Source organism: Cotesia typhae, unplaced genomic scaffold (genome assembly GCF_013202065.1).
Source record: "Cotesia typhae breed Kobodo isofemale line unplaced genomic scaffold, CoteBio_Ctyphae contig_20, whole genome shotgun sequence".
Classification (NCBI taxonomy): Eukaryota; Metazoa; Arthropoda; class Insecta; order Hymenoptera; family Braconidae; genus Cotesia; species Cotesia typhae.
The window spans coordinates 1,385,645-1,412,572 of record NW_027423725.1 but is presented as its reverse complement, the minus strand read 5'-3'; the positions used below and the strand labels follow the sequence as shown (position 1 = coordinate 1,412,572).

Here is a 26,928-nt window from a genome sequence, read left to right as displayed (position 1 = left end):
GACGAACATTTGAAATTTTTTAACCCAATCAGAAGCACTCTAACTCAAACGGTTAACGAACCGGAAATAAACCCAATTGACTAATTGGATTAAATATTTAATCGACAGTATTTTAAAACTTGACAATTATTTTTAATTAAAAAAAAATATTTACGCACTAATTATTGCAAGTAAATATTTAAAAACATAAAATGTCAAAAAAAAAAATTCTACAGGATAGTTTTATTGAAAATGCCTCTTAAACTTAGAGTGCGCATGCGCGCTGGAAGGGTGCGAGTGTAATGCGCAAGAAAACGATCGATGATGCGACTTCCACAGAAGCCGGCGTCCATTTTATCTTGTTGATAGTGTTTGGTGCGTTTAATAATCATTTAAGTTTTTAATTGTCACTTGGTAGTGTCACTCAGTTACTTTTTAGCAAGAAAATAAATAAATTGTAAGCATTATTTTTTTATGTTTTTATTTTTTATCAATATTATTGTTATTATCATTAATTATTCGAGTTTATAATTACTCAGTATTATGAGCAATGGATTATTGAGCTGTAGTTCTATTAAAAATTTTTATTTTAAGTTTTTAACTAATTATTAAGTCAGTAATTGTCAGAATTAATTTTAATTATAGCTTCATTAATTATTTGTTAATTGCAGATTATTGAGCAATGGAAAGCGGACCTCCTGCTCGTGGTGGATTTAGAGGACGAGGTGGACCTATGAGAGGACGTGGTGGTTTTGGAGAGCGTGGACGGTGAGGATTTTTTTTTTTATTAAAATTTTTTTATAAATTTAGAATTTTTTCTGAATCAATTTATTATTCTAGAGGTGGCCCTCCGCGAGGTGGAATGATGCGCGGACGTGGTGGAGCACCTGGTCCAATGCGAGGAGGCCCGCCGGGGATGCGAGGTCGGGGAGGACCTCCGGGACGAGGTGGACGCGGCGGACATTATCCTCTAGGGTTTGTAAATTAATCAATTATTGTAATTTTTATTTTGTCATGACAAAGTTGTAAAAAAATTTTGGAAAGTTACAGCTTTATGAAAATTAAATTAGCCGACATCTAAAAATATTTATGAGACTGAAGTTGACAGACATTAAAAATTTTTTTAGAATTTTATAACAAATAAATTATTATAAAAAAAATTATAAATTATAAATTATAATAAAAAATAAGAAAAAAAGTTCACTTGTAAAAAAAATTGAAAAACTTTAAGTGCAATTTTTTAAAAATGTTTTTTAGTTTTAATTTAATGAGAAAAAAAAAAAATAAAAAATTACTTGATCAAATCGGAAATTACACTGAGTACAATACAAAAATAATTTAGTATTATAACTGAGTATAATATGGGAGTATATGCAGTGTAATTTTGTTCTTTTCGTGTCCCCTTAATTTTTAACTTTATTCTAAAATATAATTTTAATTTCACCAATAATCTAATTTTAAAAATAAATATTTAGAGGCCCACCAGACACAAGTTTAGCAGGACCAGGTGGAGTCCCACCACCTCCCCCAGGAGTCGGTGGTCCAACACGTGGAAGTGGTCGCGGCGCACCAGGTGGATTCCGTGGTCGAAGTCGAGGAGACTTTGGGCGTGGTGACAGCCGAGGAGGTGGTTTCCGGGGCCGCGGCGGTGATCGTCGAGGTCGTGGCTCGGGGATGTTCAACCGCGACGGACCACCAAGAGGTTCAGGTCGTGGCTCCAATGGTTCTGGTTTCGGAGACCGTGGACGTGGAATGGACCGCGGTCGCGGTGCTCCAGTTAAGCGTGGAGGAGTTCCTGGCGCTGGTGGACCCCCAAAACGACCTAGATACGACGTTGCAGCTGCCCAGCCGGCTAATGGTTACGCTTCCCAGCCACCGAGTCAAGGCTACGGACCTGGTAACGGATACGGACAAGCAGCGCCAGCTCCCGTGGGCAGCTACGGAGCTACCACTGGTACCTACGGACCACCTCAGAGTGGCTACCAACAGTCTTACCAAGGATATGAGAGTTATCCTACCCCTGCCGACTACACACAATCAACGGTAATTATTTTTAAACAGTTTTCATGATAAATTTTTACAATAATGTATCCAACAGTTATTTTATTTATTATTAATTAATTAGACATTTTATCAACAGGGATATCCAGCACAAGTACCACCAGACAACAGATATGGTGGTATACCCCCAGCACCTGCAGCAAATTTTAATTCCAGTGATCCATATGGCTATGGAAAAGTTCCACCTCAAGGTTTGTCCTATTAAATAATTATTTTGTGTTTAGAATATCTTTTTTTGGTAAATATTTACAAGTGGGGTCAATCATTTCCATTTGATTTTATTAATATATTTTTTTTTGAAATATACTTAAAAAAAAAATTAACCATTAAAAAAAAAAGTTGATTATCTAAATTTTAACAAATTTTCAGAAAATTATGATATTCAATTTTTTTTTTTTTTTTTTTAATTTTTCGTTTTTTTATGTACTTTTCAAGAAAAAATTTATTAAAAAAAGATAAAATATAAATTTTATCCAAAAAAATGAGAGCCAAAATTTTTTCCAACTTTTGAAGGCAAATAAGTTATCGAAATCTTAATTTTTTTCTTTCGCGATATTTTTTGTTGTAAAAAATTTTTAAATGTTAATTTTTCACCTAAATATTGCCAAAAATAAGGTGGACCCCACTTGTAAATAATAGCCCTTTTTTTTCTGTCAAAAATTTATTTTTTACACGGAAAAACTTTTTGACCATTCAAATTTTTTTATTGAAATTTTCTTTAAATATTTTAAAATCTAAATAGTTTATGGCATTGAATTACAAAATTTTTCCGTGTACTATAATTTGGTTAATCAAACCTCTTATTTCCGTTGTTTATTACTGATATGTTTTGTAAAAAAATCTTTTGAAAGTTTAAAAAAAAAAAATAGTAAAAAAAAAAAGTCTTAGAGATAGAAATAGAAAAAATAATAATATTTGTATGCCGGGTGCGCAGTTAATTACCAACAGGAGGCAGTTGCTCCTGCTGTGGGTGGTGGTGGTGATGGTGTTGGAAATTATCCTCCTGCTAATCCTTACGACGGCCAATCCTGTAATAACAGCGGCATGACGGTCAGGGGTGATTATTCAACACACGAGTATGGTTAGTTTTCTCACAGAGACTATTTTAATTATGCATAAATTAAAACCCAAAATTATAATATATAATGGGATTCATTTGTCGATTCAGGCGAGAAAATAATAATTATATATCACCGCCAAACCACTATTGAGCACTGCCTTCTGATTGGGGGAAAGAAAAAAAAAACAATTCTCTCTTGAACTTTTTTTTGCACTGTTATTAAAAAAATTATTTAAAAAAAAAAACAAGAAAAATTATTACCTTTTATTTTTCTCGTCTGAGTCTCTATGAGTTTTAATTATTGAATAATTTTTTAATTTTTTTTTTAATAATTTTGAAATTAAATTTATTATTATATTCTGTTGCAGACTATACAAGTCAAGACGGTGGCTATGGAAAACAAGATTATGGTGAGTACCAATCTGTTGACAGGCATTTCTATTAAATAAAAAAAAATGACGAAAGAAATGAAAATTAAATAACTAAAAAAAAAAAAAAGAACAACAAAAATTATTATAGAAATAATTTATAAAAGAATACTGGAAATTTTATTAAGGACACTAGTATCATTGCTATGATAAATTTAATAAATATATATGTATAATTCAATTTAAATAATTATAAAAAAAAATAACTCACGAAATATAATCAATTGATAATAAAAATTTAAATATAGTAATTATAATATATAGGTAATTTACTTTAGGATATATTTAGGATAAAACAAGGTTTAATTATAGGATTAATTTAAATATCGGTTATTAATAGATGAAATCAATTGTTTGATAATGAATAATATTAATTAAACCACTGATAATAAATAATGAGTTGGTTATGGAGTATGAAAATGACTTTAAGAATATCAATAAATAATTAATTTATGTACAATGATTTAAATAAATTTTAAATATATACAACCGGAAGAGCTATTACTGCAGACGGCATACTGGTTTCTAAAGTCTCCAGTTTTCGAAATTTTACTTTTATATTTGACAAACGAAATGAATCGTTTTTTTTTTTTTTTTTTTTTTTTTAATTAGTTTTATAAATTAATAAATTATATTTAATTCAAATTTTTTTATCGAGACAGTGAGAATATTATTTATAAGTAATTTTTTTTTTTTTTTTTTTTTTTTTTTAGTAAAGTGACAAGTCATAAAAGTAAAACACTACGGATGATACGAGTTATTTTTAAATATTTTTACGTTATTATTTTTATATTGAATTGTTATGCATAATATTAAATTAAAATTATGGTTTATAAATAAAAATATTAAAGTGTTTAACGTAAAAGTATTTTTAAAATAAAACATTAATAATTTTTAATTAAAAAAAAAATCTTTTTATTATTAATGATTTTTTTTATTACGATTTTTAAGGAGGTCCTTTCGCTCCAGTTAAATTACAACCGTAATAGTCAATATTCGATAAATTAAAATAAAAATTCCTAAAATTAAAAAATAAATAGTATATGAGGCATTAATCGTTGAAATTTTGAAAATTAAAAAAAAAATAGTTAAATACAAAAATTAATTTGACTCTTGTAAATCACCTGTTAGTTACCTGTCTGTGATTTGGCAACGATATATTTCGGTTGCTTACATTTTTATTTGGACAATATAATCTTAACCACGTATAAGTTTTTGCAGTCAGTGTAAATAAATAAATTAATTAAAAATGTTTAGTCATAAAACCATAACATTCTAATGTCTCATAGCAAGAATGCTAGTATTCTTTAATTATTGTTTTATTTTTCAATTATGAAATATGAAAATTTGTTAACAATAAATTAACTGATAAGTATAATTGAAAAACATAAGTGCGTTAAAATTTAATTTGAATTTATTGAATGGTCTGAAACTCGCGCGCTACGCAACGTTGCCAAATGTTCTGACGACATTTAAATGTTAGTTACTTAAAAATTTTCTATGATTTTATCATTTTAATTTCTCCATAAATTCCACGGGAAACTATACATTTTATTGCAAAAAAATGAAACTTGAATATTTCGAAAACCTTTTTTTGAATTTTTTTTTACCCCATCTAATCGGTAGTTAATGCCATAATTCGAAAAAGTTGTTAAGGTCTGACTTTCTCATAAGACTCGGTAAAAATACTAACATTTTTAGAAATTTTTTTTTCGAAAATTTCCACGGTGAAGAATAAATTAAACTTCGCTAGTAGATAAATAAAGACTTGAACTATTAGATAAAAATTAATTTAATATTTTTTATTTAACCTTGATGGCGAAAGGATCTTCTTAAATTATATCGTAAAAAAATTAAAATTTCTTGACAATATTTATAAAAGTGTAAGAAAAAAACTCGTTTTAAAAATAATATTTAAAAATTTATATCTTCTTTGTTTTACAATCTTAAAATCACAAATGTCACCATTAATAATAGGAATATTTAATTTAATAATTAAACAGGTCAAAATAGTGTTTAACTATTAAAAAAAATTAAAAAACATTAATATGTAAGTGAGATATATTTCTAAAAATTTATAAAAAAAAAAAAATAACAATTATTTCTTCTTTTGATTTGTGAGAATTTTTAAATTTAGTGTCAATATTATTATAAATTATAACTTATTAACTTTTTTTTTTTAAATTAAAATTCAATGTAAAATAAAATATATAAATTAAAGTATTAATAAGAACATATTGTAAACAAATTTACAGCAAAATACATTTTTTTTAGAAATACCAAAATAATTTAATAGCCATGATATTTATTTATCAATATTTAACTGCCATTACCATCCACAATAATTCAGTATTGCGTAAGTTTACTGATTAATAATAGTAACCATAATTCAACACATAATTAGACAGACAGTAAATTAAGAAAAATTTTTTTCTTCAATACAAAAAATTAGCAATAAAAAAATAGGTAAATTTATTATTATTTTTTTTTTTGTAATAAAAACACTTTACAGAATCAACAAAAAATAATTTTCAGCAAATTTATATTTGATTTTATAAAATGTATTTTTTCATTTAACAAATTTAATAATGTACTTAGAAAATTGACGTAATTGATATAAAGAAAATTACCCATTTATTCCACACCTTTTGTACAAAAAATCAATAAGAAACTTTTTAATTGAAAATATTCAGTTTCAGAGGCTATTTAAGATCAAAAAGTCATACTCAACAAACTGTTCAAGCAAAAGTATTAATTACTTGATTAAAAATTTTTTTTATTTTATGATAAATATTTGAGATGCAAGTCTATGAATAAAGAAGACATCAAGTGAATGAGAAATTCATTTAAAATACATCAATTATTATAAAAAAAAATATTTATAAAAATACTCTCAATAATTGTGAGAATTAATATAATATTCGCTCATAATTTTTTTTTTTAATTTACTTAATTTTTATTTATTTAATTTTTTTTAATATTCAATTATTTTATTTCTAATAATTATTACAACAGATATTTAAAAAATTGCAAATAATTTAATTGCAAAAAACATAAGTTTTATTTTTAAAAAATTTAAATATTAAAATTTATTTTTATTATTATTTAATATCATGTATATTATAAATTAAAATGAAAGATGTAATAATTAAAATTGAAAAAATTAATAATGAACTAGCAAACTGTCCTAGGAGCAAACTGCCCAGCGATAATAAAACAGAACAGCGAATGAATGAATAATGAAGCATACATTCTCGCATTTTATAATTATACCGTAGGTATTTTTTATTAATTATCAAAAAAAAATATTTTTTTTCTTTATGAAATTCTCACAATAAATATACATATGATAGAAATTTTATTTTAACTTACAAAAAAAAATAATTTTTAATATATAAAAATATATATTAAAAAAAAATTACTGAAATGAGAAAAAATAAATTTAAAATTGAAAAAAAAAAAAAATCAATTGAAGTCGGAATATTTTTATGCAAAACGATGAAACATCTGAATAACAATAAGATCCAAATGCTTGAATAAACTACGGCTCAAAAAAACAGGTGAGTAAAAAAACTATATATGTATACCGTTTTTTATTTATAATTGATTAATTAATAAATTAATTGATTGTGATAAATAATACAAGTAATGTATTATATTATTAATTAAGATATATATAAAAAAAAAATCTAAAGCTCTCCGGTACTATTTTACAAATAGTGCAATACTGAATAAAAAAAAAAAAAAAAAACCAGAAATTCGTCAGTCTGTCTACAAAAGTATAAAATATATATATTACAACAATATAAATAAATAGATACATAGAAAAAATACAAATGCGTTTATAATTATCATATTTGTGAATTTAGGCACTGGTAAAGATCAAATTTCATGTAAGAATAAAAAGAAATTAAAAAGTGAAAAAATATTTTCGCGAACTATGCCGCTGAAATTAATTAAATTTTTTTAAGTTTGAATTTTATTTTAAAAATATTAATTTTATTTTTTTAATGTTAGAATATTTTTTATTAATATTTTATTGTTCTCTTCTTAGGGTAAAAAATTGTTACGGGTCAACTTACTGGAAGAAAATGGAATTATGTGTGTATGTACAATCACATGACTGATTATTTTCGTTGAAATTTCAATTTCATTACTACTGAAGAATTTTTAAACATTCTTACAACTAAGGTAAACAAATTTATTTATTGTAAAATAAAAATGTTATTTATTATTAACCAAAATGACAATTTTATAATTTTTTAATATAATAATTAATAAAAAAAAATATTAATAATGAAAAATAATTTTATGGCTTGATTAATAAAATAAATTATGGCAATCTTAATAACTATTAAATGACTTGATACAAATTATCAGTGAGGTAATTACAAATGGCTTTAAAAATGTACGAGAGATCGAAAAAAATTGTTTAATTGTAAAAATTATTTTATCTAATAATTTTTTTTTTTTTTTTTTTTTTTGATATTCAAAAACCTCCAAATGTATAAAAAGTAACTTAAATTTAATAAGTTTAATTATATTTTTTTAACATTTGTAAAAGTGAGCGTAATAATGTTTGGTAACCACAAAGTACCTTAGATTTGATAGAATAATAATAATAATCATCAATAAAAGCAAACGACTAGTTGATTGATAAAAATTTTTTAAGTACTTGCTCGTCGTTTTTGTTGATCACTTGACAGTAACATCAATTGTATATAACTATGTCCTTCTCGTAAATTAATGAGCCTAAAAATTTTTTTTTTTTATTATACCTTTAATTAATTTAATTGTAATTGGATGGTAAAAAAAATTGAAAATTAATCTAGCAGATATTTGTTAATTTGAATAATTTTTTTTAACAAATAAATTATGGCAAAAAAAAAAAAGAAAATTGACATGTAGAAATTTTAAAAATTAAAAAATGCAATTTTTTAAAAATAATTTTTTGGAACAAATTTGTTTGTTGAATAAAATTAAAAAATAATCATGTTTCTCAATTTCAATTCTCATAAATAATTAAAATTTTTTTATTGTATTAAATTATTTTATTTTTATATTAAAAAAAATTTTCTGATAATTTTTTAATTTTATTTAACAAATAAATTTTTTCTGAAAAATTATTTTTAAAAAATTGTGTTTATAATTTTTTAAAGTTTCTACATGTCAATTTTTTTTCTAATTTATTTTTGCCGTAATAATAAAAGTTGACATTTAGAAATTTTTAAAAATTAAAAATGCAATTTTTTTAAATTAATTTTTTTTAACAAGTTTGTTTGGTAAAAAAAAAATTTTTTAAATGACAAAATAGCTGCCAACTTAAATTTCATGAACAGCTATGTGTAACTCCGATTTAAAAATAATTGTTTTTCGAAGAAAATTTGGTAATTATTTACAACTGGGGCCCATCCTATTTTTAGCGCTATCTAAATGAAAAATTAACATTTTTTTATTTTTTTTATTCTACATATTTTTACAGCGCATTTATGATTAAAAAATGTGAAAGGAAAAAAAAAATACTTTGATAGCTTTTTTGCCTTCAAAAGTTAGAAAAAAATTTTTGGCTCTCATATTTTTGGATAAAATTTCTATTTTATCTTTTTTTGACGTTTTTGAAATATTTTTTTTTTTTTGAAAAGTACATAAAAAAAATAATAATTAAAAAAAAAATTGAATAAATTTATAAATTTTTTTGAAAATTTGTTAAAATTGAGATAATGAACTTTTTTTTTAAATTATTCATTTTTTTTATATATTTTTCAAAAAAAAAAAATATATATCAATGAGAATAAATAGAATTTTTGTTAAAAAAAATGAAAATTAAAATGATGAACCCCACTTGTAAATAATTACCAAAAATTTGACCATTTTTTGAAAAATTACCATCCAACTAGTAAATCAAAAATATTAATTTTATTGTATCATACGATGTTTATACTAATAATACCTGTCACGTTCTTGTTGTTGTATATGCAGTCTGTCACCACGCCGTAAAGGAAGAATAACGCTGGTATAACAAGATGCTTCAGTTGCTGTAACTGCTGATACTGTCGCACATTTTATTATTTTTCTTGTCAATGATGTGCCTTCAGAAGTTAGTAATATCCAATATGAATAATGTGATGGCTCTCCGTAATAATAAATCTATATTTATGAAAAAAAAAAAAAAAAAAAATTACGTTATCTATTGTTAATTATTAATCATTATTTATTTATTTTAATATACTTCTACATAAATTTCATAAATCTGAAGTCTAAAAATTTTTTTAGTTATTTTTTTTTTTAAATATGTTAAAATTTTTACTTTCAGCTTTAAGGCATAAAAATAATATTTAGAAATTTTTTGAATTATTTAAAATTTTTTTTTGAATTTAAAAAAAAAAAAAATTAAAGAAAATTTTTTTTTCAAAAAATAATTGAAATTTTGGTAATTATTTACAAATGGGGTCAAAACACTTAAAATAAAAAATCTTAATAAATACTAATAATTAAAAAATTTTTTTCTAATTAAATTTTTTGTAAATTAACAATATTTCGATTGCAATAAAAATAATTTTAAATAAAAATACTTTTTTGGAGCTTATAAAGATTGCGAAATTTATGAACTAATCTTCAAGGTTAAAAAATTAAAAAATTTTTATCAACAAGTTGAGTTGGAATATGTTACAAATAAAAAATAAAATTAAATTATTAACATAACTTATTTTGGTAAATTAAAATCTCAAATTTAATTTTATAAATTGAGTAATAAAACCACATTAATCAAGATAATTTAAACTATCAATTAATTTGTAATTAGTAATCTAATTCAACGTAGTTGATAATCATTATCAACGACTTAGTGATTAATCATCACACAAATACTATATTTTCATTCTTACTAATTATACAAACAAAACTTTATCTGCTGCGCTCATTTTATCAACAAAAATTCAATAACAAATAACAGCCTTTATTTTGTTTAAAATGAACCATCAGAAATTTTCTAAATAAAAAAAACTTTATCTTTTACTGCGCTTCTAAATAATTAAATTTCACGCTAGTTTTTTTTTTTTATCACATAATTAAATTAAAAAAAAAAAAAAATCTTTCATTAAAATTTAATAAAAACAAATAAAAAATTAATTACCTGAGCTGAAATCATAAATAATCCATTAACTGTGACTTCAATAGACCGTTTATCTTCAACCAAATGAAATTTGTTAAATCCATAACGCGATTCATTCCGCTTAACCCAAGGGCCAATGTAAACTGAGTCATAAAAATGAAAATTATAATTAATTATTAACTTAAAAAATAAATATAAATAGTATTAGTCATCTATATAATTAAGAGAATAGGAAAAATTTTTTCTTCGGCGAATTTATACAATGAAAATAGTTTTAAATCAAATTAAAAATCATTGGAAAGGTCTTGAATTGAATTTGCACCTTTTCTATGTTTCACATGCTGTTCAGAAATTGTTATTTATTATGAAAAAAAAAATTAGTCAATTTATTTTTTTATAAAAATTATTACATATTATTTTTTTTTTTGTATATGTCAATGTGGTCAACCACATTTAAATGTCAAAAATTAATTACATATAATTAAGAAACTGAGAAAAATTTTTTAGTCAATGTCAGCTCTACAGACTTCTTTTAATGAGATTTTTTTTTTTTAACTTATTAAATAACTATCTTGACAATTAAAATAATTGATTTTGTTATTCAGACAACATTGATTGCTTTAGGCAATAAAAATATTAAGAGCCAAAATCTAGTTTGTATAATTAATAATTAAAATTTTTTGAATTGTTAATTACGATGTAATTGATTTAATAAGTCAATGTAGACTATAATTGATTTAGATTTTTTATTTTTACTGGAAAAAATTTCTTTTATCAGCGAACAAAACAAATTTTTTAAAGTTTTTGGAAATTTTTTAATATTTTAAAATGTCTTAAAAAATTTTTTAAAGGAATTTGTTAGAATTTCTTTTAGAAAGATTTTTGAAGAATTTTTTTTAAATTTTGTAAAAGGTTTTTTTTTTGGAAACTTCTAAGTAAGAATATTGAAATAATTTTTAAAGGTTTCCTAAATTTCATGTTATTTAATAAATTTGTAAAATGTCTTATGAAAAGAAATATTGCTAATATGAATGGAAAATAAAATTAACATATAAAAAAAAGAAATCGAATTGAAAATAAAATTAACATAAAAAGAAATTGATCCGTAATAACTTGAATTTCCTACTTATTTAATTAAATTCACTGGAATCTGAATTACTTTGTACAAAAAATTTTTTAATTTATTTAAGCCAAATTTTTAAAAATAATTAAACCAAAATTTTCTTATTTATAATCCGTAAATCTCAGCAATCACATAGTGACTGCAGGTTGCTAATAATTATTAAAAAAATTTTTTATAAAATAAATACCTGTATCAGTAACGTGTTGCTCAGGTACAGCACCAACGAATGTTGCCACTAGTGGTCCTAATTAAAGTTAACACTGGTTAATAATTATAAGAAAATCCAATTATTATTACTGATGAATAAACGAAATGGCAAGCAGTGAATTAGTAAAATAATAATTTAAAAAAAAATTGAATGGATTATTTAACTTCGTTAAAACAACTAAGGATAGTCTACGCATAAAAAGCGAAAAATAAAATTCGCTTGGCATGGATTAAAATCAAAATCGGGCATACTAATACAACAATAATGGTCCACGTGTACCCAATCGCCTGCGACTGCGTTTTAGCCTCCTTTTGAACTTTCTTCGCTGTTTACCTCGTCCGTCATCCCTACGGGATCTTCCTGCACGTGAATCACTCCATAAATCCGTATCATTTTGATTTTTATCAATAATCATTGGCATTTTATCAGTCCCATTGTATTCATTTAACATTTCTATTGATCTTACGAATCTTTGTTTTGTTATTTTATCATTTTCATCATCATCAATTTTATTTTTAACTGCAATTGTATTTGTACTTGGTAATTCTTTAATATTTATTGATTTTTGTCGTATTATTGGAGTTGTATATTGTCGTAAATTAATGTTGTTTATATTTCTATTTAATCTTTCATATTTTAATGCAAGTATCGCAAAATTTCTGCTCATGGAATTTATCTGTAATCAAATAAATGAAGTTTTATATTTATTTAATTTTAAATTAATTTTTATTTAATGAATTATAATAAAAAATGTTAGGAGAAAATTATGGATTAATTTTTTTAACAAATAATTTCAAATTTATAAGTTATAAAAAATTTTTTCAATTAATACTTTTTTTTTTATAAATAACTTAGAAAAAATTTTTCTTTAATTATATTTTAATGAAAAATAAAATTTTTAATTTTTTATAATCTGATTATTAGAGAATAAAAATTTTTTACATTTTATAAAAATTATTATTTAATAATTACAATTTTTTTATCATACTAAAATTAGCCGACGTTCAAAAATTTTTATTTTTTTTTTATTAATTAAATTACAAGTAAAAAAATACTTAAAAAAAATTGCACGGATAATTTTTCAAAACTTCTACGTTTGAAGTTTTTTCATTAAAAAAAAAAATTATAAAATTTTTCAGATGTCGGCTAATTTCACTAAAACAAAAAAAAAGTTATGATAATTTTTTCTTTATCTATAAAGCTAATTTTTAATTAATTATTTACTCTAATATTAAATTTTTCAATTTTAAAATAACTGAAAAATATGTAAAAAAATTACTTTGAAAATTACATCATAAATTATGTTTAAAAAAATAAAGAAAATTGTACTTTTTGTCTCGTAACATTCTTCATAAATATTTAAATATTTTTGTAGTTAATTTCTAGTTATAAAAACATGAAAAATTAATTTTTTATTAATTAAAATAAAAAGAATTAATTTATAAGTAATTAATAATATTTTTTTTTATAAATTAATAATTTATTTTGTGAGATCCGTTATTAATAACTCTATTTTTTATTTTTTTTTTTTGAATTATAAATTATATATTTTCTTTTTATTAAATTTATTTATTTATTTATTTATTAAATAAATAAACTAATCTGAAACATAAAAAAATTACCTGAGCCTCCAATACACGAACGTCGCGTTTAAGTTGCAAATAAACAATAACAAAAGTAAAAATTATCAGGAGCGTAAAAAAATTTTGTATTCTTCTATAAGCAATAGTCTTCTTGTTACTTGAAACAGATACATTCATGTTGACATTACACTCAATAACTTTTCCCATTGATGACTTTTCAACGATATCACCAATCCTTATCGTCGTATCTTTTGTCAATACATTCTTCATTTTAAAAGTATTAACTTCTTCATACAAAAGAGTCTAATCCAATTAAATCCGACGAAAAACAATTTTTATTACTTCACATAGTTTAAAATTCTGAAAAAAAAAAAAAATAAATAAATAAATAAATGATAAATTTAAAAAATAAATTATGACAAAAAAAAATAAATTGTAGTGTAGAAATTTAAAAAAATAAAAAATGCAATTTTTTAGAACAAATTTATTTGGAAAAACAAATTAAAAAATAATCAAGTGACTGCTAACTTTAATGTCATTAATTTTCAATATTAAATAATTTATTTACCCATTAAAAAATAGTAAAATTCTAAATCAACAAACTTGCACAGTGAAGACTAAAACAAGAACTGATAAATATAATGACCAACAAAGTACTTATATTTATATAAATTTTTCATAAAATAAAAATAGATACATTACCAAGTAAAAACCTACTAACATAATTACTTTATTTATATATATCAAGTTACATTTTTAAGAAGAACAATACTAGTAGTCTGATGAATAATCATTTGGCACAGTTGTACTACCTTTTAAGTAAAAAAAAAAAAAAAAAAAAAAAAATAAAGAAATAAAAAATGAAAAAATACACCTGTACTCACTTGATCATTTTCTGCGCACAAGTAATTTTATCCAGCGTAAAAAATAATCGATGATGATTACTATTATTGATTTTGATCGATAAAACTAATAGAATCTTAATAATTTAGCGACGCTGTTAAAACCCATTGTGTTTATTGTCGCGTGGTCCAGCAGCAGAGCTTGGAGAATTTTGAGTAGAGAAGAATAATTTTTTTAATATTTTTTTGGCTTTAGCCTTAGAGCTGTAACTGTTGTGTGTTGTGCGTACCACCACCTTCTCCGAATAATTCAGTGCTGTAGTCTAAGACTTTATAAGTTAAAAAATAAAATGTGTGAACGACCTGCGTCCTGCGTCTTGTTTCTTAAACTTTTCAAGTCAAGTCCCAACTAAAACTGACGAATGCCAACACACTGTGCTCAACTTAAGTCCCTAGATCCAAGATCCAAGATCTACAGTCAATACTAAACTTCTCTTTTATTATTAATTTTTTATTTTTTATTTTTATTAGCTATTATATGTCTTCCAGCAGATGCAGATGCTTACATCCTACATTTTGTAAAGAGCTTTGTGCTGGTACTCTCATCTGATAATTTTAGATCACTTGACATTTAACAACCGCATTTATAATATGAAATATTACAATTTAAATATTTCTTCAATTTCTTCTTAAAAAAAAAAATTTTTTTTTTCTACGCTGTTATTTAATTTTAATTTTAAATAGCTTTAGATTGACCAATATCTAGATCTCCGAAAAATCTTTTTTCCATGTACCTGCAAAACTTGTTTTCAAGGGCAAATAACTATTTCTTTATTATTATTATTTTTTTTAAGATTTAATTCTATGGTCCAGATAAATTGGAATTTTTTTTTCTTCTAATTTCTTCAAAATATTTTTAATTCTTTTTTTTTTTTTTATTATTTATTAAAAAATAAGCCATTGATTTTTATATTTTCTAGAACACATTAATCGGTTGTTATTATTATTATTATTTACTGTGATTGTAATTTAAAAATGATTGTTGCAATTGTATCAATAAGAAATAAATTGCATGATGCATAGAGTTAACTCTGTAGAACAGGACAAAAGAATACTTTTAGTCGCGAGTCATCGTACGAAAATTACTTTGTATCCGTATAGAGTATTTAATGTTTTATTTTTAATAGTTGTTTACTTGCTAAAGATTCATTTATGATTATAATAAATAAAAAACAATTTCTTCTCTATTGAATTTTAATCATTTAAAATTTGTAAAAGAAGAAATTAAAATAATTATTTTTTTTTTATTTTTTGATCTATTTTCAACAAAAAAAAAATTCGAGCAACTTTCAAAAAATTATTTTAGCTTGTAAATTCAAAAATTTAAATATTAACTTTTGATAAAAAAATTTAAGATGGTGTATTAGTTTTTTTAAATTGTTTTTTAGACTTTTTTTAGGTTGCGCATCGAAAATAAAATAATTTAAAAATTTGAAAGAATTAAATAGTTTTGAAATTAAAAAAATTATCTTTTTTTTTTTTTAAAGTACATTAAAAAAAATGAATATCACAATTTTCTAAAAAATTTATAAATTTTTTGTGAAATTTATTAAAATTCTGATAATTAACTTTTTTTCTTTTTTTTTTAAATGTTCATTTTTTTATGTATTTTTTAAAAAAATATATGTCAATAAAATCAAATAGAAATTTCGCTCAGAACAATTAAAATTAAAATGGTTGATCCCACTTGTAAATATTTACCAAAAAAATTGGACAATTTTCAAAAAGCAATTTTAGCTTTTAAATTAAAAAATTTTAATCATAATTTTTGATAAAAAAATTCAGAGGTGGATTCGTTTTTTAAGCTTTTTTTTTATGTTGCACGTCGATAATAAATTAATAAAAAAATTTGAAAAATTAAATAGTTTTGAAATAAAAAAAAAAAATTGACGTACTAAAATTTTTTTTTTGCTAATTTTTCGCAAGTGGGGTCAACCCCATTTTGGGCCATATCTAGGTGTAAAATTAACATTTCCATATTTTTTTTTGACTCCTTTTTTTTACGACCCATTTATGATAAAAAAATGTGAAAAAAAAAAAATTAAAATTTCAATAGCTTTTTTGTCTTCAAAAGTCGGAAAAAATTTATAAATTTTTTTGAAAATTTGTAAAATTGTGATACTCAAATTTTTTTTTTTAATTAATTTTTTTATGTATTTTTCAAAAAAATACAACTTTCTTTGAAGTTGCGCACCGAAAAAAAAATAATTTAAAATTTTGAAAAATTAAATAATTAAAAAAAAAAAAATTTGATAAAATTTAAGATTTTTTTTCTTTAATGAAGAAAAAAAAATATGCAGTGTTTAAAAAATTCCAGAGTAAATTTTTTTGTAATTTATTAGTTAAAAAAATTATAAAAATTACTCAATTTTGCAAATTTAACAAATAATTCATTTGATAATTTTTTACTGGAGAAAATAATTTATTTATTGTGAAATTAATCAGTAATAGTCTGAAAAAAAAATATTTTGTACGTGTATTTTTATTAAAAATTTTTTTTTAATTTTTCTGCTGCAATTCACATCAAAACATAATTTATTACAATAACAATTAATATATTAGATATTACAAAGATTATTCACCAGACTCTAAACATGCAATGAATAAATTAAAGTTATTATATTTAGAACTTCATTGATGAAAGAAAAAAAAAACTAAAACTATCTTATTTATTTTTAAGTAGCAGATAAAAAACTAAACTAAACTCAAGTATGTTTAAATGAAAAAACTGACATCACACAAAAGTTATTTGCGCGAAAAATAACACAAGCATCTGACAGAAAAGGAATTTAAAATAAAGATTCAGACAGTTGTATTGGATTCTAAAGTACTAAAATGTGGGCGAAGTACAATCCTCTACTAGGAAGTTGCGAGTATTTAATCATTATCACATAATATAATATTACGTCATTGTCTCAACGAAATTTCTTATCATTCACGCTATGCTACCACTGTCTTTGTCTACTTCTTAAATATAATATAATAGTAAGAAAAAAATAATTATCTCTTTCTTCGTATTTTGCATTAATCTAATGCTTATCTTTCTCGAATACTTTTGTTGTTTACAATATTTAAATTTAAATTTATAAATATTTAGACGTTTTTATTTCGGAAGTGAAGATTTATTAATTGTAAATTTTTGAATGTTTGTGTGGTAAATATTTTTTTATTAATCTATTGGCGCATGTACCAGCTAATGAAAAGATTAATGGAAGAGATAACTAAAGAAGATTATAAACAAAAAGAAGATTAAAATAAAACATTGTGGCGCTAGTGTAGTAAATGATGGGGAGAAAAAGACCGAAGAGTCATTGTGTATTACAGTTATCATAGTCATCATTCTCATCTCAGACAGTCAACAGTCGTTAAATATTGAGACTAATATAACAAATTCAATCAGCTCCAGTTGACCGAAAGAATTTTAAACGCACTTTTTATTGATATATTAAAATATTAAATATGTAAAATGTTATTTCAAGTGATAAAATTTAAATAAATACTGTTAAAATTCAGTGAAGATGATAAATTTTTCTAATTGCAAATAAAGCTTGTGATAATTTTTAAATTTGCCAATTAAGATGACATCAACATGTAAAAATATGGAGTTAAATGAAAAGCCGAATATTAAGTCTAGTGACTGCAATGAAAATCGAAAAAAATCTATCACTCGGGAAGAAAGGAAATCTTTTTTGAATTCTCGAGAAAATTTGAGTGTTTCTGATATTGAGCAGGGATTTAATAAACATTTATCCTGTGTCCGTATCAACAAATGTACTCTTCTTAATGTGCTTACTATTGTTTTGATTGTTGCTTGTATTTGTTTTGAAACTTTTAATTTACCGAGAGTGATTGATAATAAACGGGAAATTGAAAATCTTAGGCGGGATCTTGATTTATTGAGACGGCAATTTTATGAAGAAAATTTTTTGGACAAAATTATGGCATTTGAAGAGCAGGTAAAATTGAATTAATTTTACGATTTCAATTTTTTGCTGAATTAAATTAGATAAATTGGTGACAAAAAAAAATATTTATTATTGTTTAACTATTACTTTTTAATAGAATATTTTTTACGTCGCTTGTACTTGGGTTACGATAGAAAATTCTTGGCATGTTATTAAAGTTGACCTATGACCTATGATTCAAAACAAAAATCAGATCATCCAGGGTAAAAAAAAATCGTCTTAAAATTGTAGTTTGTTTAAGATCTTAAACGTGACCCAAACTAAAATTATTTTAAGACTTTTTTAAAATGCCAAAAAAAATCCCGAGAGCAGATTTTTGAAATTTGGTTCTCGAATTTGTTATGAAAATTAGACGATATCACAGCGACACTCCGGAAAATTATTATACACGGAAAAAATTTATTGACGTTGTAAAATTTCTACAAAATTCTATCTATAAATCCACTTTTGTTAAATTTAAAGAACTCAATATGTTATTTTTACCTGTAAAATTCTATTATTATAAATCTGCACTAATAAAAAAAATTTGTTTATATTTAATAAGCTTTATTAACTGTTAATAAATGATTTTTTAACATCATAGTTTGTAAAATTTACAAAATTCTATTTATAAGTCGTCTTATGTAAAATTTACAGAACTTACTATGTTATTTTTACGTGGTAAATTCTGTTATTATAAATCTCTAAATTTAATAAATTGAGTCTGTAATTATAATATAACTTTTTCTGTTATTATTACTGTAAATTTATTGTAATGAATTAAAAAGCATTACTTGAGTCAGCATCATTGCAAACTAATTTATATCAGTAAAAAAAATTTGTTCACATATGATAAAAATTTTAAATTTACTATTAACAGATTATTATTTACTGTTTTAATCAATAATCAAACATAATTTTAATTCAAGAAGTTACTCTGCAACGATCACATAATATTCTTATAACCCTGAATAAAAAAAAGTATTAAAAAGTATCGGATTGACTATAAAACCAATACTTTTCAATACTTTTTTCTTTGTCTCGATACTTTTTTTTTTTAATCAAGGAGATTTCATAGAATTTATCTGTAAATTTTACACAGTCATTTTTTCTGTGTAGAGAATCTTAAAATAGTTTTAAAATAATCAAAAAATCTTAAAATAGTTTTAAAAAAACTATAGTTTCAATTTTAATTCATTAAATATAAAAAATTTTTTTGTTTATTTAATATTTTGATTAGAACAAATATTTACTTAATTTTTAATATCAACCAACTAAAAATAAATATAGCATAATATAAAGATCATAAATAATAAATTTTTTCATTGATTTTTAGTTTTAACAATTTATTTCCCAGTGACTCAAAAACTTCAATATAAAGAAACTTCACTCTCGACAAACAACAAAAAATTTTCCAGTTACTTTTTATCACGGACATGACAATTTTATCTTTTATGTACTTTTAAAATGAAAATGCTTGACTCTAAAATTTATTGTAATTATATCATTACTTTTTTAAAACTTAAATATTTACATGTAGATCTTATTTACTATTTAAACATTAATTATTGAACAGAAAAATCTGGACGTTGTCAGTAATTAATGTATAAATTATGCAGCAACTATTAGAAATTACAAGAGCCAATAAAGTAGTGACTATTGAACATAATATTGTGTATTGGTATTCATAGAGTTCAGTCATAATTTATTTGAACTCTCGATTAAAAGTAGCGAAACATGTGGTGCAGATAATTTATTTATATAGTTGTAACTTGTAATTGATATTAAAATTTCTATTTCTTTTGTTACTGAATTTAATGAGTATTTTAAAATACCAAATTTTTGAAAAAAATTACTTGTTTGTTTAAAAGAAGACACAAAAAGATAAAATTATGTAAAATCAATAAAACTAGATATTGTAAAAGTCCATATTACGGTTCTATAAAATATTTCAATCTTTTGCCAAATTAATTTAAAAAATTGGCGGGAATTGATTAGACGAACAAGGTTAAAATGAAAAAATAATCATAACTTTTGAAATTATTAATTTTTTTTTTTACAAATTTTTGTAAAGTCAAGTCAAAACATAGCTTAATGACGCCAAATTTTTATAACAAATTTTAAAGCCATATTCTTGAAGGAATTTTATTTTAAAAATTGCGGAAGTCTTTAGAATTAAAGTTAATGCGAATTTTGGTCATAGAATTGAACAAACAACGTCCGGGGTGAATTATTCAACTTGTTTGTATAAAATTTAAGAAAAAAAACTCATAATTATGGTTCAAAAAAATTTTTTTTTAATATTTTTGTTAAAAAACCACAAAAATTATTATTTTAAGACCTTCAAATTAAATTTAATTTTAGATAAATTTATTTTATACAAGAATTTCTTTTCTTGGTTTTACAACTAAAAGAAAAAAAATCTTAAATCAAGAAAATAATTGAAAAAAATTCAATTTTTTTTAAACAAGTAAAAATAAATTTTTTTTAAATTTTAAATAAAAAAAAAATTTGTTTAAAATTATTTTCTCGTTTCATAATTTTGTAATTTAAATCGTTAATTTTTTCATAACTAAATAATTTTAATTTTTATTAAGAGAGAATTTTAGAGTTCATAAATTACTCAATTAAATTAAAGTATACAATGTAACACCCGAAGAAAAAAAAAAATGCTTTCAATGCGACAAAGATAAAACATTTGATGATTTATTACCAGTTAAATCTTGACAATTCAATCATAATTGGTCTAGTAGAGATTAAATATAGTTAACTTCTAAATGGTTTAAAAATAAATAAATTCAACAATTAGTTGAGAGTTCTAAAGTACCAAAGAATGCTGGTTATTAATAACAATAATTTTTATTTTTAATTTTATTAAAAATACTTGGACAATTACAAACAATTTTTATTAAACGGCAGTCATTAAATGTAATAAATTCTCGGAAACTCCAATTGTTTAATATATATATAAAACGATTAATAAAATAGTTAAAATATTTAATTGTACCTAATCAACGTAGGCGATGCCGGCATGCATTGATCGCGAAACCAGACATGTGTACTAGTGTAATCAACAATTGTAAATGGCCTTGATATTTACCCCGACAATTTAATTAACCGTGTAATTTTGTAATTTTTTATTAGTTTCTACGAATTAATAATTATAATAATTAACGTGAAATTGAATCTCCTGTTTTCAGTTGTACGATGATGAAGACATGGACGATTCAGAGCAGGAATCGGAGGATTACGCGGATTATGATTCTAAAGTTCCAGCATCATCTAATGCGACTGATCCTGATGAAAAATTTGAACGCGCGCTTGATGCGCTCGACAAATTAGAAGAAATTAAAAGCAAAGATTGGAAGAAAATTTATGATGATGGTTTTAATAAAACAGATGAAGACAATGAATCGAAGTCTCATCAGCGAAGAAGACGATTCATTAGCGACGAATCACCTGTTGCGTATACGAAGGATAATGTACCCGTTTTTCAATCACCTTTTCCACGGATTGTTAAAAACAAAACGGATTACAAGCATCGGAAAAATTTGACCGATCAAATTTTGTCTAGGGATTATTTAGTAATAAAAAATTATTACAAACGCAAACATCAAGGAAATCGGCGTCAATATCGTAAAGTGAGTATTTATCAATCACGTTCCTATTTTTCATAGAAAAATAAAATGTATATAAAAATATTAGGATACGTAGAATGGACGTGGCTTAGATATTAGTCCTGTACTGGCCAATAAATAAACTACTCAAGGTACACGGTAAGAACAAGATTACACTGGATATCATCCCAGATTATACTGGGTAAAAAAAATTTCAAATAGTAGCTAGTATAATCCAGATTATAATGAGTATAATCCAGATTATAATGAGTATAATCCAGATTATAATGAGTATAATCCAGATTATAATGAGTATAATCCAGATTATAATGGGTATAATCAAGATTATAATGAGTATAATCCAGATATCACACAGTATAATCTGGATTTTTTTAAGCTACTTTTTCAAATTTATTTTCACCGCAGATATCACTGAGTATAATCTGAATATGATATCCAGTGTCTTATTTCCGTGTAAGCTGCACCAAATGTTTATTTATTATACTATATTAAATTAGATTACTTAGTCATATTTTTAAAATTTATTTTCATTATTAATAGTTGTAATATATTATGTAGTTGACAAATGGCGTTAGCTTCGCTTTATTTAACAATTTTATGACAATTTTAAACGTTTTTTAGATGATTTTGAAAAAGATAATTTATTTTTGCACAGCTATAGATTTGTCTTAAAATTAATGGATCAAAACTTTGAGGACAATTTTAGGACATTCTTGAGACAATTTTGTAATTTTTTTACAACAAACTTTGAATATTTTTAGAACAATTTTACGATAATTCTGAACGATTTAAAAATTATTTCAAGAAAGATAATCTATTTTTTCATTACAGAATTGTCCTAAAAATGTCCTAAAGTTATCCCAAAAATGTCCCAAAAATTTTCATCCATTAATTTTAGAACAAATTTACAACCATGCAAAAAAATTATCTTTCTTAAAATCATTTGAAAATCTTTTAAAATTATCGTGAAATTGTGCTAAAAATGTTCAAAGTTTGTTGTAAAAATATTTTAATATTGTTCTAAAAACGTTTAAAAATTGTCCTAAAAGTATTAAAAATTTGTTCTCGAATATTTAAGAAAAATTTTTTTAAATTATTCAAAAAATATTCCGCATAAGATTATAAGGAGAAAATTTTAACTAAATTATTTAAAATAAAACGCGTTGATTCTAAAATTATCTTAGAAGTATTCCGAAAAATTTCAAAAAAATATTTAAAATCCAAAAAAAAAATTACTAAAATGCACTATTTTTAAATTTCTGATTATTTCTAAGATGTCCCAAAATTGTCCCTTATTGCGTCACGTTCAGATGTCCAACACCTGGGACAATTTTATTTTACACGGGTGATTACCGTAAAATTGAAAATCTTTGATAAAAAATCATTTTGAAATCACCACACAAAAAAAAATCCAAGAATTTACAATAAAATAAATTAATCTATTAGAAATTGACCACAGTTTAGTTTTTTGGATATCTTTATAATTATTGACTAATTAAGTACCAAATCTAATCAAGCGTATCTAAATTTATTTGATTGCTCATTGCAAAAAGCGTCCGAATCGGTGTCTAAAGATACCGCAGATAAAAATTTGTTTATACAAATGAGCACGGACAGAAACGATCTATTTGCTCAGAATATGAAACGATTCCTTTAACTTTGAAATGCCGACATCTGTTAAGTAGCAAACTAAATACACAAAAATCGGATTAAAACCAATAACTCCTTCTTCCAACATGTGACATCAATTACTTTTGCTTCCAAAAAATTTATTTTTTTTTTAAAGCCATAAATAATTTTAAATTACCTTAAAAAAATAACATCGATGAACATTAATGGATTAAATTAGCGCCCACTTAAAAATAAAATGATTTTTATTACAAAAATTCACAAAAATAACCATATCAAATTCATTAATGAAATTTAATTAAATTTTTTAATTAAAGGCGCCTGAAGAAATGACAAAAGTCGGGAAGAAAATTATGAAAAGAAATCTTCGAATGTCACGCCAAATATTGGCCGCGCATTACGGCGCGGACAGTAGTCTGTTTCGATCAGAAGACGAGCACGCTGGTAATGGAAAAGCTAGACACGCTGAAGGAGTTTTCAAAGCTTGGAGGTCCAGCGATTGGATGGATGATTTCGGTATGGATCGTTACTTTATCCTTGCTGAGGATGGAAAATTGACAATTCATGAATCTGGATTGTACCTAGTCTACGCGCAAATTCATTACCTTGATGAGCATGATGAAAATGGATTCCACTTCCTCGTTAATGGTCGCCCGATTTTGCAGTGCATGGTATGCATTTTTTCAATATTAAACTTTAAATTTAATCGAATATAAAATCGAATTTAATTAGAAAATATAAAAGAGGTCAGCTAAGAACGGATTTTACAAAATTCCACCCACAAGGGGGGTTGCGGGGGCGTTAACATTGAAAAATTCCCGTTTTTAAACTATACCTCCTATCGACTCCAAATTTGGTAGGAATCTTCTGTAAGAGATGTAGAAATAATCTATAAACGAATTTTACGATATCTCACCTGACAGAGGGTTGCGGGGGTGGGTATTAACAATCAAAATTTTTAATTTTCAAGCTATAACTCCTACAGACTCCAAATTTTGTATGAATTTTCTGTAAGTGATGAAAAAATAATTTATGAACGAATTTTACGATATTCTACCCTAAAGAGGATTGCGGGGACGTTAATAATGAAAAATTCCCGTTTTTAAACTATAGCTCCTATCGACTCCAAATTTGGTAGGAATCTTCTGTAAGAGATGTAGACAAATTCTATGGGCAAATTTTACGATAGCTCATCTCACAGGGGTTTGCGAAGGTGGGTGTTAACATTAAAACTTTTTAATTTCCAAGCTATAGCTCCTATAGACTCCAAATTCTCATTTCAAATTTTTTTCTTCGTGTCAATTATTATTCATTTTTGAAAAAAAGCCACGCAAACATTATAATGATTGGACATTGAAAATTACAATGAATATTAGCTGGAATAATTACATGGATAAAAGGTATATGCTAATTCAATGAAATTTGGAATTTGTGAAAGTCAAAACAATACTCTAATTAATTTTCAAGTTTAGATCTAAAAATAAAATTTTATAAAATCCCCAGCGAACCGGGCGGGTAACAGCTAGTTTATAAACATAGATAAATTTAACTGAAAAAATTCAATTTATCATGGAAATAAGCTGGAGAAAAAATTTTCCATATTCTTTTAATTATATAAATAATAAATTTTTTTTCAGGTTTACAGTCCAGGCCTTGAACACAAAAGTCGCTCATGTTTCTCAGCTCAAGTAACTTTTTTGGAAGCCGGTGATCACGTCGTCCTTAAAGATGTCGGAGGATCACGGTATACACTGTTTCAAAAAGACAAGAGCTTCTTTGGCCTTATTAAACTTGGAGACATAAAACAACAACCAATTTTACCAACCACCTCAGAAACTCCGTTAATATAGATTTTTATAAATTTTTTTTATGTAAATATTAATATTAATTAAGGTATATATATTAGAATAAATTTAAATTAGTAATAGTCGCTTTTGATAATTAAAATTTATATAAAATATAAACTTTTATAACTTTATAACGTCATAGATTAAAAAAATTAACTATATTGAAGTATATATATTTTTAAATCATGTATTTTTTTTAATTTTTTACAATAGTAAAAATTAATAAAATTTATTTTTTGTTAGCATTGTTTTTGAAAAATAAAAAAAAAATTGATAATATAAATAATACCGAAAATTTTTTTTTTTAAATAATTTTATGATATTGTCAACTAACAAATTGCTCTTGCTTCTGTTTTAAATAATTATTACTATGGAATATTACAAATATAATGCAAAAAAAAATTTAATTAAAACTAATACTTGTAATCCTGTGAAGCTATAAAATTCTAGCAGATTCCTGAATAAATTTTTTAGATAAAATTGAAGAAGAAAATTTTTTTCAAGAGATATTTCATAAAATTGAATATTCTACAAAATATTTAAAAATTTAAAATTTTTATAATATTTTTACTTTATAAATAGATTTTTCAAAATTAATTATTAAATCTGCTAGGATAAATTTTTTTTAAAAAATAAATTTGATGAGTTTTTTTTAGTGTATAATATTTATTATTTATATCTAAATAATTAAATAAACCATTTTTATTTGATAAATTACTTTATTTTGCTTTTAAAAGTAATTGGACGTATAAAAATCTCTGTTTCATTAATATATAGTTATTATATAATATTTAATCTTAAGATTGTTAATTCTAGTGTACAAAACGGTAACAATGTATTTGATACATTAAACATTCAAAATACTTTTAAAAAATACTTTAACTATGTAATATTTTTGTTTGTTAAAACAATTTTGTTTTGTTCATTCTTAGTATTGTGCAGAAGCGAACAGAAATCTCATTTTTGTTCGGCAGGTAAGATATTACTAATTAATTATAACTAAATATTTATTACACTATATCATATTATAATTACACATTTTTTTATATTTATTTATTAAAATCATTTAATTCAATAGTAAAAAAAAATTTTTTTTTTTTAATTCAATAATTTAATAATTAAAAAAATAATTTTTTTTTTAAACTTCTGGATTTTTTTTTATAACAGAATAATTTTTTTATTAATTCGCTCCGAGGGTAACAGCTAGCTAATAAATTGTTTATAATTATAACACTGAAATTAAAAGACATCTTTCAATTTTTTGGATTTTTTTAACAAGTAAATTATTGTAAAAAAATTTTAATAAAAAAATTTCACTTTTAAACTTAAAAGAATTGTGAAAAAATTTTTTTTTATTTTTTTATAATAATTCTTTAATTAAAAAAAATTTTTTTTTTAATTTTAAAAATTTGAAA

At 23.2% G+C, this 26,928-nt stretch overlaps 3 protein-coding genes across 12 annotated transcripts; 2 read left to right on the top strand and 1 right to left on the bottom strand.

Annotated features, from left to right (window-relative positions):
* Nucleotides 1–305: 305 nt before the first annotated feature.
* Nucleotides 306–7,719, top strand: LOC141538062 (uncharacterized). Of its 8 annotated transcripts, none has more exons than XM_074259332.1 (8): nucleotides 306–436; nucleotides 651–747; nucleotides 820–954; nucleotides 1,455–2,022; nucleotides 2,105–2,231; nucleotides 2,975–3,121; nucleotides 3,469–3,510; nucleotides 7,583–7,719. In XM_074259332.1, exons 2-8 carry the CDS (start codon nucleotides 662–664, stop codon nucleotides 7,585–7,587), a joined length of 1,110 nt encoding a protein of 369 aa, XP_074115433.1. In that variant the 5' UTR covers nucleotides 306–436; nucleotides 651–661; the 3' UTR covers nucleotides 7,588–7,719. The 8 variants fall into 8 exon arrangements, with proteins under 8 accessions (XP_074115433.1, XP_074115432.1, XP_074115437.1 ...); XM_074259331.1 differs by lacking the exon at nucleotides 7,583–7,719 and adding an exon at nucleotides 4,242–5,816; XM_074259336.1 differs by lacking the exon at nucleotides 2,975–3,121.
* Nucleotides 7,720–8,034: 315 nt separating this feature from the next.
* Nucleotides 8,035–15,358, bottom strand: LOC141538063 (uncharacterized). Of its 3 annotated transcripts, none has more exons than XM_074259340.1 (7): nucleotides 14,438–15,358; nucleotides 13,593–13,913; nucleotides 12,304–12,646; nucleotides 11,950–12,006; nucleotides 10,661–10,782; nucleotides 9,479–9,675; nucleotides 8,035–8,280 (listed from the first exon to the last, which is right to left on the bottom strand). In XM_074259340.1, exons 2-7 carry the CDS (start codon nucleotides 13,821–13,823, stop codon nucleotides 8,196–8,198), a joined length of 1,035 nt encoding a protein of 344 aa, XP_074115441.1. In that variant the 5' UTR covers nucleotides 13,824–13,913; nucleotides 14,438–15,358; the 3' UTR covers nucleotides 8,035–8,195. The 3 variants fall into 3 exon arrangements, with proteins under 3 accessions (XP_074115441.1, XP_074115438.1, XP_074115439.1); XM_074259337.1 differs by having other exon boundaries at nucleotides 12,250–12,646; nucleotides 14,438–15,357; XM_074259338.1 differs by lacking the exon at nucleotides 14,438–15,358 and adding an exon at nucleotides 14,122–14,369 and having other exon boundaries at nucleotides 12,250–12,646.
* Nucleotides 15,359–17,770: 2,412 nt separating this feature from the next.
* Nucleotides 17,771–25,596, top strand: Egr (TNF superfamily member 12 eiger). The gene is made up of 4 exons (XM_074259517.1): nucleotides 17,771–18,411; nucleotides 21,600–22,040; nucleotides 23,984–24,337; nucleotides 25,304–25,596. The coding sequence occupies exons 1-4, from the start codon at nucleotides 18,034–18,036 to the stop codon at nucleotides 25,514–25,516; spliced, it is 1,386 nt and encodes a 461-aa protein (XP_074115618.1). The 5' UTR covers nucleotides 17,771–18,033; the 3' UTR covers nucleotides 25,517–25,596.
* Nucleotides 25,597–26,928: the final 1,332 nt, after the last annotated feature.

Excerpts from the sequence above, each read along its gene's own strand:
- LOC141538062 (XM_074259328.1), top strand. The coding sequence starts at position 662 with ATGGAAAGCGGACCTCCTGCTCGTGGTGGATTTAGAGGACGAGGTGGA. Across the intron at positions 2,023-2,104 it reads CCGACTACACACAATCAACG|ACATTTTATCAACAGGGATA; the intron begins GTAATTATTTTT and ends TTAATTAATTAG. Across the intron at positions 3,122-3,468 it reads TTATTCAACACACGAGTATG|ACTATACAAGTCAAGACGGT; the intron begins GTTAGTTTTCTC and ends ATTCTGTTGCAG.
- Egr (XM_074259517.1), top strand. The coding sequence starts at position 18,034 with ATGACATCAACATGTAAAAATATGGAGTTAAATGAAAAGCCGAATATT. Across the intron at positions 18,412-21,599 it reads TTATGGCATTTGAAGAGCAG|TTGTACGATGATGAAGACAT; the intron begins GTAAAATTGAAT and ends TCCTGTTTTCAG. Across the intron at positions 22,041-23,983 it reads ATCGGCGTCAATATCGTAAA|GCGCCTGAAGAAATGACAAA; the intron begins GTGAGTATTTAT and ends TTTTAATTAAAG.
- LOC141538063 (XM_074259337.1), bottom strand. The coding sequence starts at position 13,823 with ATGAAGAATGTATTGACAAAAGATACGACGATAAGGATTGGTGATATC. Across the intron at positions 12,007-12,249 it reads ACGCAGTCGCAGGCGATTGG|GACCACTAGTGGCAACATTC; the intron begins GTACACGTGGAC and ends AACTTTAATTAG. Across the intron at positions 9,676-10,660 it reads TATTTATGATTTCAGCTCAG|ATTTATTATTACGGAGAGCC; the intron begins GTAATTAATTTT and ends TCATAAATATAG.